General features: G+C 31.9%; 2 protein-coding genes across 4 annotated transcripts; both read left to right on the forward strand.

Annotated features, from left to right (window-relative positions):
* Positions 1-4,490: 4,490 nt before the first annotated feature.
* LOC107906069 (probable complex I intermediate-associated protein 30) lies at positions 4,491-7,462 on the forward strand. 2 transcript variants are annotated; one of them, XM_016832926.2, is made up of 7 exons: positions 4,491-4,745; positions 4,887-5,000; positions 5,096-5,146; positions 5,355-5,446; positions 6,274-6,354; positions 6,494-6,592; positions 7,132-7,462. In XM_016832926.2, the coding sequence occupies exons 1-7, from the start codon at positions 4,694-4,696 to the stop codon at positions 7,318-7,320; spliced, it is 678 nt and encodes a 225-aa protein (XP_016688415.1). In that variant the 5' UTR covers positions 4,491-4,693; the 3' UTR covers positions 7,321-7,462. The 2 variants fall into 2 exon arrangements, with proteins under 2 accessions (XP_016688415.1, XP_016688416.1); XM_016832927.2 differs by having other exon boundaries at positions 5,358-5,446.
* Positions 7,463-9,127: 1,665 nt separating this feature from the next.
* LOC107906068 (chaperone protein DnaJ) lies at positions 9,128-11,440 on the forward strand. Of its 2 annotated transcripts, none has more exons than XM_016832923.2 (6): positions 9,128-9,608; positions 9,888-9,981; positions 10,129-10,196; positions 10,284-10,328; positions 10,534-10,767; positions 10,896-11,440. In XM_016832923.2, the coding sequence occupies exons 1-6, from the start codon at positions 9,504-9,506 to the stop codon at positions 11,046-11,048; spliced, it is 699 nt and encodes a 232-aa protein (XP_016688412.1). In that variant the 5' UTR covers positions 9,128-9,503; the 3' UTR covers positions 11,049-11,440. The 2 variants fall into 2 exon arrangements, with proteins under 2 accessions (XP_016688412.1, XP_016688414.1); XM_016832925.2 differs by having other exon boundaries at positions 9,136-9,608; positions 10,892-11,440.
* Positions 11,441-13,527: the final 2,087 nt, after the last annotated feature.

Raw genomic sequence — 13,527 nt, forward strand, 5'->3', positions numbered from 1 at the left:
GAAGGTCCTGCCCATGTATGATGTACTTCAGTTTTTTATTTGGTCCCCCATGAAACCAGATCTCCTTCAAGATTTGCTCACAAGACGGAATCTTTAAGGATATCTATGTATATGTCAACATTAACAGGCAGCTCTGTAATGGCTAGCTTCTTTATTTACTTGGTATTGTTGGCGGATATGCAGTAGCAGCTAGGAATCTGCAGTGAAAGTCTGGTTTTACGCTCTATATATCAAGCTTAGTGGGAACATGGAGTAGATGGAATACTTATTTTTCTTTACTAAGTTAATTTCCTTATTTTCCGATCTGTATTTTTGAGGCAAAGTATAATGTTTTAAGTTTTAAGCAGCGAGTCAATGTTGGTATAATTCACGTTAATTCACCTTTATTACACTATAAGTATAAGACAACAATTCGGTTGGTTGGCCTAATGTTTTCCCTGCAAATTGAAAATTTTGTGGGGTAACCTGTCCTCGGAAGTTGTCAACGTATTAGAGGATTATATGATTTAAATTTCACTATTTTTTTTTGAATTATAATAATAGGGCAAAGTATACGTTTAGTGTGACTCGAACCTAAGTCACTAATATACGAATGAATATTTCTTTTAAAAGCAAAAAAATATAGAGTAGTTAAAGATACTTTGGTATCATATTTAATCTTTTTAATATAATAATATTTAAAATTATCTATAATTTTTTTTTTCAATTTTAAAATAAAAAAAATCATATATAAGTGCACTAATAATAATATTGATACCAATTAAATTAAGAAAAATTAATTTTAACTCCAAGTAATTAGCTAAACAAAATGAACTGAAAGGAAAACGGAAATGAAGAGAAATCTCCCACCCCTTTTCTTTATCCTTCTCGGTGTCCAACCAATCTTACTGTAAATACCCAAAAACATCAATCTATTTCATATCTATACCTTCATAGTTCATATCTAAAAAACATAGATGATAGGAAGAAACTATGAATCTATTTAACCATATATGAACTAGTAAATCTACATTATTTTTATTAAAATAGAAATTCCAAGATATTCTTCCATAGTAGAAGCTCAAGAGATCTGATATGAGAGACGGACTAAAAGATGGAAAGTTTCTCTAGTCTTGAGAGAGCAAAACTCGTGGCATATGTTATCAAAGTCTTAACAGCCTCAATCTCATCAACTAAAGAGAAAGACAAAATATAGAGTCGGATCCATATGTTAGTTTACTTTAAATATAAACCACACAACACCCGGCAATATGTTATATTTGGTAGAAATTTGTCTTTTAATTTATGTATAATTCAACACATATATCCATTTTAAAAGAATCAAATACTCGATAAAAAAAACACATTAATATTAATATATTGTGGCATATAATTTCATCAACACTAAAAATTGCAACAGCAACTTGCATGATCTCATTGTTTCAGACCAATTCCATTATATTTGGTTGCCTGTAATAGCCATTCCATTCCAGGCTAATTCGGCGTGCGACAGTGAAACTGTAGTTTGGTTCATGGAATGGCCATTCGACCGAGTGGGTTTTTATTCCTCAAATAAAACCAAAAAGATCACATATGACATTACCAAACCTACAGCAAATAACACAAAACCCATATAAGCTTGAAAAGCTAAAAACGTTTTGCCAAAAAAAGAACGGAGAAGAGAGAAAATCCCTTGTGCTTTGGTTTAAGAGACTTGCATGGGTTTTTTGACCTTAAAATTTATGAAGGGAGAAGAGAAGAATGGAGAGAGAAACACATCTCCAACCCAGCTCAAAGAAAAACGATGGCAAAAAGGATTCCTAAATTATTTTTTACTAATTTAAAGTGTAGATCTACGATTACATGGGCTGATTCAGAGAAAATTAATTAGAGAAACAGAGAGAAGGGATTAAGATTGTTCTCCAAAGGATTTTTCTTATGAACAAAGACATCGATGGACGGTGGCAGGCGGCAGCTGTTACGGAGGAGGACTGTCGGATTCTGGAAAGGATGCACTTTCTTACGAGTGTTCATGCTTTTAATACAGAGAGACGGAGAGAACTTGGGGCGTGGGGGTAATTAGAGAGAAAAGAACGTTAAAAATGATTAAAACAAAGAAAAAAAATCACTACATTAAATATATGTTTAATAAATCGAATACAACTATTTATATAACTGTTGAATACTATAACGAAAATGTAAATATAATTTATTATAAGTTTATTTTATTAATAAATGTAATGCTTTTAAAATTTACAATATATTAAAAAAATTCTAAATAAAATATTGTTATTTTATCTCTACTGTATAATATTATTTCACCCAACCATATTTATTGAATTTAATCAGCTAAATAACATAATATCAAATATTTTTTGTTCTATTTTTATTTTATTCCATTTCAACAAAACAAAGGTAGAGTGAGTGAGTTAATCCACTTGGTACTAAAGACATAAGATTGCAGGTCCAGATCATGGCTGCAGAACAGCTGTTAAAATACTGATACTGATGTCAGAGTCAATTCATGGCGGCATTTGGACGTCGCATTTATCTCGAGTACGGTCAAATCATTCATGTTCCCTTCTTTGTCTCTACTCTCAAAGCTCCACAAAAGCTAGCCATATCGAGGGAACACCGGCCATGTTACAGATCAGTGTGCGCTTTACCATGGGCTGCCCCGCCCTGCCTTCACCCAACTCATCCTTCCCCACTTTTGCCGCAAAGTTTTCTTTTGATTTTTTGCCTCTTCCTAGGTAAAATAGTCAGCCATGATATCCTTTTATATATATATATTTATTTATTTATTTCTCAACAGGATGGATTGTTGCACTCTCATGAATCATTGAATTGTACCAATATTAGGCAGATTCATGATGTGATTTTGGTCAAAAAGAAAATCTCCCCCAATTGCTTTACATTTATTTTTCATTAACATCAAAAAAAATATATTATCAAGTTCGTTTAGATATCAGTTTCTTTTACGTAGCGTAATTTATCAAATGTCAAAATGTATAATTTTATCATTTTTAGAACTTTGTTTTCATATATGTTATATCAATTATGTAATTAAGGGTAAGTTATTCATTATTTTTGAAAAGTATTTTTGAAAAGTTTGGTTTAAAATTTGAGTGTTTAGCATTGCTGTTAAAAAGTACTTTTGAGAAATAAAATGTTAATTTTAGACATGTTATTATCAAGTAACAAATATGCATTTAAATAATATTTAAATTAGTTAATATTATTATATTTTAGTAAGAATATAAAAAAATTATTATAACTTGTTATTAATATTTTAATATATGAAATATAAATTTTAAATATTTTTAAGCAATAAATATTAATTATTTATAAAATTTAATTAGAATATATAAACTATATTTTAAATATTTAAATATAACCATTAAATATTTGTAATTAGTATTTTAAAAAATATTTTTTTAAATTAATGATTTTAATACAATTATAATTAAGCACCAAGAAAAAAAATAAAAATATCATGTTATTAGAGGGGTGAAACAGTAATTAAGTACCAAACGAATTTTTGGGAGAGGAAAAGTTAAAACTTTTAGCTTCTCCTCTTCAGTTCCCAAAAGCAACTTGTTCTTAAACGCTTTTCTTTCAAAAGTGTTTTTAGAGTCAAAAATATTTTTTTAAGTAATGAAAAACTAGTCCTAAGACAAATAATAAATAAAAGAACTGGTCCTAAGACAAATAATAAATAAATCACTTTAATATTGAAAAGTATATGTATCATGTTTATTATATATATTTTTATATAAATGCTTATATTTATTAAATATATCGTGTATTTTTTATTGTATTCGTAGAACTAGATTTTAGTTTACGTGTAGCTAAATTCCGAAAAGAAGCCTCAACTTTGAACAAAAAGGTGAAAAGATGCCTTAACCTTTTTGGCAGAACCAAAGTACAACTTGATAGGTTGAAAAATGGAGATTAGTTTGACGTATACATGTTTGCTCATTGCTCAATTTCCAAGAGGATGCCGTAATATTTGTACCTGATTATTTTTATTAATATAGTTATTTTTAGGATTTAAATTTACGTTTTTTTATCGAGAATGTAATATATTTTATCATTACACTAAATTATTTATTAATAACACTTCTTCTCCCCTTAACACTAGAATGCATCTTACTATTTATTATCGAATAATTCAATATCAATACAAAGATTTTATTACTGCATTAATGACTTAATCCACATAATTATCTTTTTATCGATAATGTTTGTAAGTAAATATTTATCATCCTTGGTGACTTAGGAAGATAAGCTTTTAAAACTTATTTGTTTATAAAAATGATTAAGCCCAAAAAGATTAATAATTTTTATTTTTATGATAAATAATGACTTATTTTCTTAAAGATTTTCTCTGTGTTAAAAAAAAAAAAAGAACATTGGATTCCCCCTGAGGCCTATTAAAGTGTAAAAGTGTGAGCGTAAACCCAAAATAAAGGCCCGTTTCTTCAAACTAATCGGCCCAAATAGTGGGGGAAAATTGGAGTAAATGGAAAGTAAAAGATGTTTCTGATTTCTTTGTTTACAACTGTGACGATGAACAGTGACAGACGCCGCTACTGAAACAGCTTTAGCTATTTCGATTTGGCTTACTTCAATCCAAATCATTATAAAAATTTCACTACTTTTTTGTTTGGATTCTTAAATTTTTGAAATTTGTTTGAGAATTTAGGAAGAAATGTCAAGGTTTCGCGGGATATGGCAAGCTTCCCTGAATGCAACCAAGAAAGGTAAAAAAAGAACTTTCGATTATTAATTTCATCAATCTGTTTATTTTTCATTTCTTAAATAAAAAATAGTTCGACCCCTTTCCTTTTTTTTCCCCCCTTGCTAATTGATTTCAAATTATGTTTTTTTTAAACAAAATGAAGCTCTGACATGGAATGTTGATGATTGGATCCCTCCCGCTGAAAAATACATATTCAATTTCAGTTCAAAAGAGGAGCTCAAGAAATGGCATCTTTATTCTGATGCGGAATTTGGAGGTAACTCTTAAAACGCTCTTCAAAATTCTTTTTCTTATCATGTTCTTTTATAAATGAATTTTTTGCAATATTTTCCTAATAATTTTACTTTCCAGGGTTGTCGTCGGCTTCATTGGAGATCAAAGACGATGCTAATAAATCAAGTGGTAATAGTCAAAATAGTTTTAATGTTAGATTTTTTTGTTTAGTATATTTGTGTGTGTGAGTCAATTAGGGTTCATTGAAAAGGCTCCCCTTTGATGATTTTGTGCAAATAATTTAATTTGGCATCCATGATATCGATACACTTCTCACCATTGACTGCTTCATGTTTTTTTTTTTAAATTGCTGATTACGGATAACATTTATTGTAAGGAGTTTTCTCTGGGAATCTTTCCCGGGATGTAACCGAAGGTACAAAATGGAACATAACTAGGAGCGGCTTTTGTGGAATGCGGTCTAAGAAGGTGAACAAGAATTCCAGCTTTTTTACCTGCTATAAATCATCTGAAGTAAATTCTGGAGTTTCCTGATCGTAATGGTTTAGTTATTTTTGTGGCATCAATTTTGGATAGTGTCAATTTTTCATGCCATCGTCAAGTCCTTAGTGCAGACTGTAGATACTAGATAGGTGGATTTTCCTTTTGTGACTTATATTATATGGAATTATGGATGAATCTCGAAAGACTGTTTAGCTTTATGAATGTTGTATAAAAGCTTGTTTTCAAACTTGCTCTTTCAAGTGCACCTTTTGAAGTGATAATAGTCTCTGTAGGAATGTGTGTCGAGCCTATCACTTGATGGGCCGTCTTCTGCTTGTTTTGTTAAATTCGCTCTTAATATGTATCGAGCCTATCATGCATTTGTTTTCCTATTTCTTATTCCTTTCTTTAATCCTTTGTTTCTATTTTCTTCAGGCTGCTCCAACGTTTGTGATACGTCACATAAAAACATTAATACTAGCAAACCCCTTCATGAGCTTGGTGTTTAGGATGTTATTTTCGGAACTTAGGCTATGTTCTCCCTTTCTTTAGTCACTTCATGGAGTTAAATGTCTATCTATTTCTATAGCATGTGCAAGGTTTTACTTCTACTTTGTTTTAAGTGAGTTAATATCATTCAAACTTTGGGTTTCTTTTGAAGAGTTCCAATGTAGAAATCCACCTTCTCTTGCATCTTCATAAATAGAACAGAATATTTTCACTTATTGTAGTGGCACCATAAATTAAAATTCTTCTTTTGCAATATCCGTTTGCTTTTAGTGACATTTTTTCTTTCATTCGTATATATGCAGTTTGATGGCTTCATTGATTTGGAAGCATATGATACAATAGCATTAAGGATTAAAGGAGATGGGAGATGTTATATATCTACAGTGAGTTGTTCTCATTATATTGAACTAAAGTTGTAAACAGATATCTAAGGCTTCTACTTATGTTGTTTCTATCTGTTTTGACTTGTTTGAATTATATATAACGAAAGTATTCTATTGAATCTTATAAACTTATATGCAGATCTATACAGAAAATTGGGTGAATTCACCTGGACAGATGGAAGATAATTCATGGCAATCTTTTGTTTTTGTTCCCAAAGACAACTGGTGCATTGCAAAGGTAAAACTCTCGTATTCTTAGCAATTGACGTTACTGGTTTCTGCTCATGGGATGTATTTCAAAATATAACTGGACCCTTGAACATGTGTTTATAGTGGTCATACAGAAAATAAGTAGAATGCTGTTAGATAAATGGCTATAAAAGAAACCGAAATCATGGCACATATTTTCTTGTTATTTATTGTTACATTCTACCTGATAAGGGTTCACATTTCACATGTCAAACAAACAACTGTTTACATTTTCTGTTATGCCTCTCGACTCTCAGCATCTCGAAATCCACTTGCGATATAAAAGAGTGTAAATGTCATGTTTTAGGCTTCTATAGGTCGGGATGGTTTCAATTTGTTTGGTCACATCCCTTGTGAAATGTTATTATTTTGTGGAGGTGTTCAACTCTAGTGGCTAACACATATCTAGACGTGGGGTATGAGGGTATGATTCGTCAACTATATGAAACTAGAAATTGAGCACATCCATATCGGATATATACCCGAAACAGATTTTGGTACATGATTTGTATTACGTTGCGCTTGCAGATACCCCTGGATCACTATTTGCCAACATGGAGAGGAAATGTGATAGAAGCAAAATTGGAGATGAATCCATCTCGTATACTGGGGATGTCTCTATCGGTTAATGCAGATGGTGGTGTCCCTGGTGCTAATTCTGGGCCTGGTGATTTCAAATTGGAAATTGATTGGATTAAAGCCCTCCGTACACAATGAATGATTCTGCTCTACCTTGGACAAAATCCGGGTCTTACTTAGATTTCCTCATCATAACAGGTTGTTTTCACAATTCCCGTTAGAAAAATGAAAAAGGTTTATGCTTCCCGATGGCTGTAATTTATTCTTCTTTCTTTTTCCATTACTTTATCTCTGGTTTTACTGCCAATGATGGATTGAAATCTGAAACCAACACCTCACATTTCCGGCCCACCCTATAAACACTAAAAAGGAATCCACGCTAACCAATTTTCTTAAAGACATGGAAACTTAGGTCGTTTATGTGTAGTGGGTAAGAGTAAGTTTTAGGTAACCATATCTTGTTGATCAAGTTACTGATAAGTTTTGTGTATGGTTATCTGTTTGGTCATGTAAGTGGCAGTAATACGAACTTTTAGTAAATGAATTAATGAGGATAGGAACCCACTTTCAATATCACGCTATATTAAACCAAAAAAAAAACATTTTTTTATTGAAGATCTTCGATTTTATTCGGCATTTGATGCCAACAGACACATTTATATTATGTGCATTTTAGAATATATGATTGGAAAATAATGGGAATGGGAATGACGTGGAAAAATATCTTCCAAATAGAGCAGTAGGAGCACATGCACATGCAAAATGCAAGCTCGGATCTCTCTCCATAACGTTTTATTATCTCCCTGCAAATGCCGACTGCTATTATATATCTTCAATTAAATCAATGAAATCATACAAACCTGCATGGTAGAAAACGATATATAAAATAAATAATTGGAGTTCATGCACTGAATATGATTTGATGATTAAACTAAGATGCAAGGTACCTTCACCGACTATATTTTATTAAAAACATTACACCATTGAGATTGGAATATTAAATTCATTAAATATAATTTTTACTCAATGATCTGTTGAGGTACTCCAAGGGACGGAACCATAATCTTTGTTTTTGGTTCTCTTTTTTACTCCTCCATTGTTTTGAAATGCAAATTGCAAGAGATGGAGATAACAAATGAATAAAATAAAGAAGAAGTGGTGATGTTGGTTGGTTCTACAATGTTAGAGAAGGAAAAAGGCACGTGATTTGGGGGCAGATTCTAAACAAAATTCATTGTTTAGGAGTTTGGACCACAGTAGTTTCGAGACATTGCTGCTCCTCACACCGACAACTTTCTCTGTTTGTATAGACTGCTCTAAATAATCCCCATGCCTCATTACATTTGGGGATTAATCAAGGTACTTGCATTTAGGAATGGTATGTTTTTATGAGCTTGTATTTTAGGAGAAATTTAATCTTTTGGTGAGACAATGTGAATCATTATTTCCTCCCTCAACATAATCTAGATGTACATGGTAATACCTGAATAATGATGCACATAATTTGAAGATGATCATAATGACATGTTTTTTAAAGTAGTAATTCAATTGGAATCTAAAATTTGAAGCATTGGATTTTGGCAAAACTTGACGGTGGTTTTTTCGTAAATAAGGATGAGGTTAAGCCACTTATTTCAATCAAGTTGTAAAAGAATTTAAGCCACTTGCCATTGAGTTTTGGACAAAACTTGATCAAGCCCACCATCCTACCTCCATTGATGGGCCCCTCCAACTTTCAAATATCATGAAATTTGACTCACTCAATCTAGTTTTTAAATTCTAAAAGTTGTATAAGAAAAGCAAGGTGAACTAATTAATTAACCAAATGTTGTCACGGTAAGCAAAGTAGTGGATACACAAATAGGCAAAATATCTCAGCCTTTTGGAGCAATCCCCACCGTCCCATCTACCTCATCTTATCTATAGCCCCCCACACTACTTCAAACGTTGAAACCAATAAACCCAACGTTACTTTGTAAAATAACAACGCCTATATAAATGCACAACATAAAAACTTATATAAACGACCGCTTTCTGGAGAGTTTTGTTTGCAGAGACACTCTCTTACCCTCCTTTCGTTTCATTTCATTTCATTTATCTGTTTTTCTTTTCTCTTCGCGGAAGTACATGCTAAGGATTCCACAAAGACAGTGTCCTAACTCCCAACTCATGTTTCTAAATTCTAGTCTTGTTTAGGTGGGTTTGGCTTGGTTTAGTGCTTTCTTTTCCCGTTTTAAGTTGTGTTGTTTATTACTATAATTTGTCGACGAGACAAAAGGACTTTTGTTTCGAGTTTTTTGGTCTGGTTTGATTTTTTAAGAATGGCAAATGAAGAAGAGAAAAACAATGATTTCTATGCTGTTTTGGGGTTGAATAAGGAATGCACTCAAACAGAGCTCAGGACTGCTTATAAGAAACTTGCCCTGGTTAGATTTTAGCCCCATTTAATTTTGTTTATTTTTTGGTGTTTACTCATGCACTATGAAGAACATGCATTGAAGTCAGTTAAAACAAGCTCTTGTTTTGGCTATGAAATTATATACCCAATGTTTGTAAACCGATCCTGTAAAATTCTGGGTTTTATCGTGACATTAAAAGATAATGAAGCCTTCAAAATTATATGATTGTCACGAAAGTTTTTACAGTAAAAGCAAAAAAATAAAAAATAAAAGATTTGAATTTTGGTTGTTGTTTGTTGGGGACAGAGATGGCACCCTGATCGTTGCTCTGCCTCGGCAAATTCCAAGTTTGTGGAAGAAGCCAAGAAGAAATTCCAGGCCATTCAACAAGCCTATTCTGGTAATTTACTATTTTACCACTATTCATTTGCAATTTGCTTTTTATAGTCATGCAAGTTGAGATTTATTTTTTCTGTTTAAGAGGGAGAATTATTGGATTGAGATTCACGAGATGTTTGTTGTGTTTTCACTTTGCCTTTTTATACAGTTCTGTCTGACGCAAACAAAAGGTTATTGTACGACGTAGGAGTTTATGACAGTGATGACAACGAAAATGTATCTCTTCTCAACACTCCTTTTTATATTTTACTTATATTTTAATTCAAGTAGATTTAGGGTTAATGGAATGGTTTAATTTTTCAGGGCATGGGAGACTTTTTGAACGAAATGACTGCCATGATGTCCGGTGTACGTTTCTTTCATTGTTTTGATCTTTACGGGTTTATTAATGGCATTGCCATTGCTTCTGTTTTAGTAGACATAATTGATTGCAAGTAGCCCATTTGCTGCTCTTTTGCCCTTTTTATGTAAACTCGCACTGTTTTATTTACTTTTTTGTTTTTCAACTGTCAAAACTATTTTTTTTACCTATTTGGGTAATCTGAATGTATAGGAAAACGGAGAAGAAAGCTTTGAGGAATTACAGGAATTGTTTGAAGAAATGTTCCAGGCTGACATTGATTCATTAGACTGTAGTGGTCAGTCACCAATATCTTGCTCTGCTTCATCTTCGTTTGCGTCGTACGGTGACAGTTCGGGCTCCAACAACCGGAGTTCCTCCGAAATGAGTTCAGGGGAGACTATGCCGGAAAACATCGATGCACAACTTATTCATATCTTTCTGGGGGTATGTTGGATTCTCTAAGACTCCAATCTAATTGACTTGTGCATCTTTTTTTAAAAATATATAATTTTATGCGTCGGATTCATGATACATATGAAAGCTGTTGTTTTCGAATGATGGTTTGAAGGCAGATGGAACACAAGGAAGACATCAGGCAACGGAAAAGAACCAGAGGAGGAACCATCGGAGGAGCCGGCGGTAGTAGACGGAGAAATGGACAGAAGCAAAAGTTTTCCTCTGGCCATGATGATTCTTCCAACTATCACGGCATTTCTGCTTCATGATAACACACCAGCTCAGTCATTGATTAATCATTCAGTTTCAACCTTATATTATTTTGGCCAACTTAACCGTATTAACATCCTGTGCCCAAGACGGATGCAGCGGCAGCGGGTGGCATGTTGGTCGTCTTGGTCGACAGTGACATCGATCCTCACCTGCAACAAAAGCCGAAATTACGGCAAGAAGATTAGTTCGGCTGTAATGAGGGGAACTACACGAGTTTTACCATTGTTCTTCACTGGATTACCAATCTAGCTTCGATTTACCGTGTCGATGAATTTTGATTTGTAGGTTTATTTTACCATGTTTAGGACCACCCTGTATTGCTAATCAATGGGCTCTATTTCGCGGGGCCAATAAGATCATCCATCAATGATAGTCATAAATTCCCAGAGATCTTTGGTGTATTAATTTGAAGCCTGCTCTGATTCCACTAAATTATTTCATTTTAGGGGTAGTTGGTGGGGGGGGGAACTGGAAACACCGAGCAACTAAACTGGAAACAGGCTGTTATTGCAGCCTCTTCTGGAATGGTCAGCCAACAAAATATTTTGCGTGTGCTCTTTGTTGTCAGGTGAAGCAGTCAGGTTTTGGATCGTCCATAATTCGATATGGCATTTTCATTTGATTATTTGCAACTTCAAATTAATTTTTACCCTGTGAAATATTACATTATATAATATCTAAAAGATGATTATGATAGGGTGAAAACTAATTAATTTTATAAAGGTCAAAAAAAAAATTCATGGGCCCAAGGTAGAAACCAACCTTGCAAGTTGCTAGGAAAGTTTAGTTCCTTCCCCAAGGGTCTACTTTCCGGATACAACTAGGCAACTTGCATGGTTTTTTTTGCTTTATCCCTATTTCTGTTTATTAAAAAAAGGAAAGAAATGCTTTTGGTCTCAATTCAATCTTAACATAAGATTCTAATATTTAATAATGCTTGAGACATTTTAATTCGAAATAAGCACTTAATAAATGTTTTATTATTAATGAAAACATTATATATATACACATGTATATTTAGACATCGTAATTATGTTAAGAAATGTTTTGTTAAATTAAAAAGATAAAAGGTAACGTAAATGGGTCCCTCTTAATATATGTAAATATACAATTTTTATTTATTTGTTTGGAGAGGGCAAAGAACTAATCCACAAGTTAAAATGGTGTAACCTTGGATCATAAAGTTATGATAATGATGGAAGGAAATTGTTCAAGTTGTGGATTAGTTGAGATAAATAAAAGTGCAAGTTGTGGAGCACATGATGTTTAAGCATTTTTTAAGGCTAACAAGTTGAGTGTTTTAAAAACTAAATTTCATGATTGTTACAAAATTAGGCTAATAATTTCCATAAAAAGCATCCAAGATTCATCCTCCCAAGGATATGATTTGGTCTTCACAAGTTCTCCAAATAAAATACTTCAATCTTTAATTACATTTTTGTTTTCTTTCCTCAATACATGACTTACATAGAGTTTGAATTATGATTTTGGACGGTAACATAAACTTTGTTTACCACTGTTTCCATTGAATGGTACATATACCATTTTATCCTATTTTAAAAATTATTTTCTTTTAATTAATAAGTGATTGGAAGAAGTGGAAGTGGACTTTTTTTTTTGAAGCATTTGAATTAAATTTGAGTTTTGGGATCAACATTATTAAAAAGGTTTTACCTAAATACTACTCCGACCCAAGTAGAATTATAATCAAATCGTAAAACAGATGAATACCTTGCGATTATTTATAAATAAAAATAAAAAATAAAAACAGCTGCCTTTTATATACTTGATTGGATCCTAAGGTGAAATTGTTGAAAACCCAATGACTGAAGGAGAAAATTGGAGCCATATGGGCACAGGGATTACTTGAAAAACAAAAAATAACCCAAAATCAATGGGCTAACAACTCCCATGATTTATTGGACTGACCGAGCTTGTTATTAGGTTTTTCCAATTGAGCCCCTATCCAACCCTAGTTACTATTTATTTAATTATAATATTCGTATATTTATATTTAAAAGAAAAAGTACATTCATTAAAAATTGAAAGGATTAAAAAGACAAAACGATGTAAAAAACAAACAAATGTACAACTATACCGAAGCTGATAGGCTTAATTTTTATAATAAAATAAATATTTAACAATAATTTTAATTGGTTTTTTAAAATTATTTATAACGTTTTTATGAGAAATTTTTAAGAAATTTCAATTTAATCCACTTTGTCACATTAACAAAACTCAAATTACCATATGTTTTTTATTAAATAATTTCAAACATTAACAATTCGTTCTTAATGTTAATTTACATACTAACAACTTTTTTTTCCTCACTTTAATGTTAATTAGCGTCTTAATTTAATTTAAAAGTTCTAAAATTCATTACTGTACGTTATAAATCAGATGTTTATTTTATATTGTTATTTTATTTATAATTTGTTGATATTAGGTAGGAAAAGAATTTTTTAAAAATTGAAT

The sequence above is a fragment of the Gossypium hirsutum genome, chromosome D05, assembly GCF_007990345.1.
Source record: "Gossypium hirsutum isolate 1008001.06 chromosome D05, Gossypium_hirsutum_v2.1, whole genome shotgun sequence".
NCBI lineage: Eukaryota > Viridiplantae > Streptophyta > Magnoliopsida > Malvales > Malvaceae > Gossypium > Gossypium hirsutum.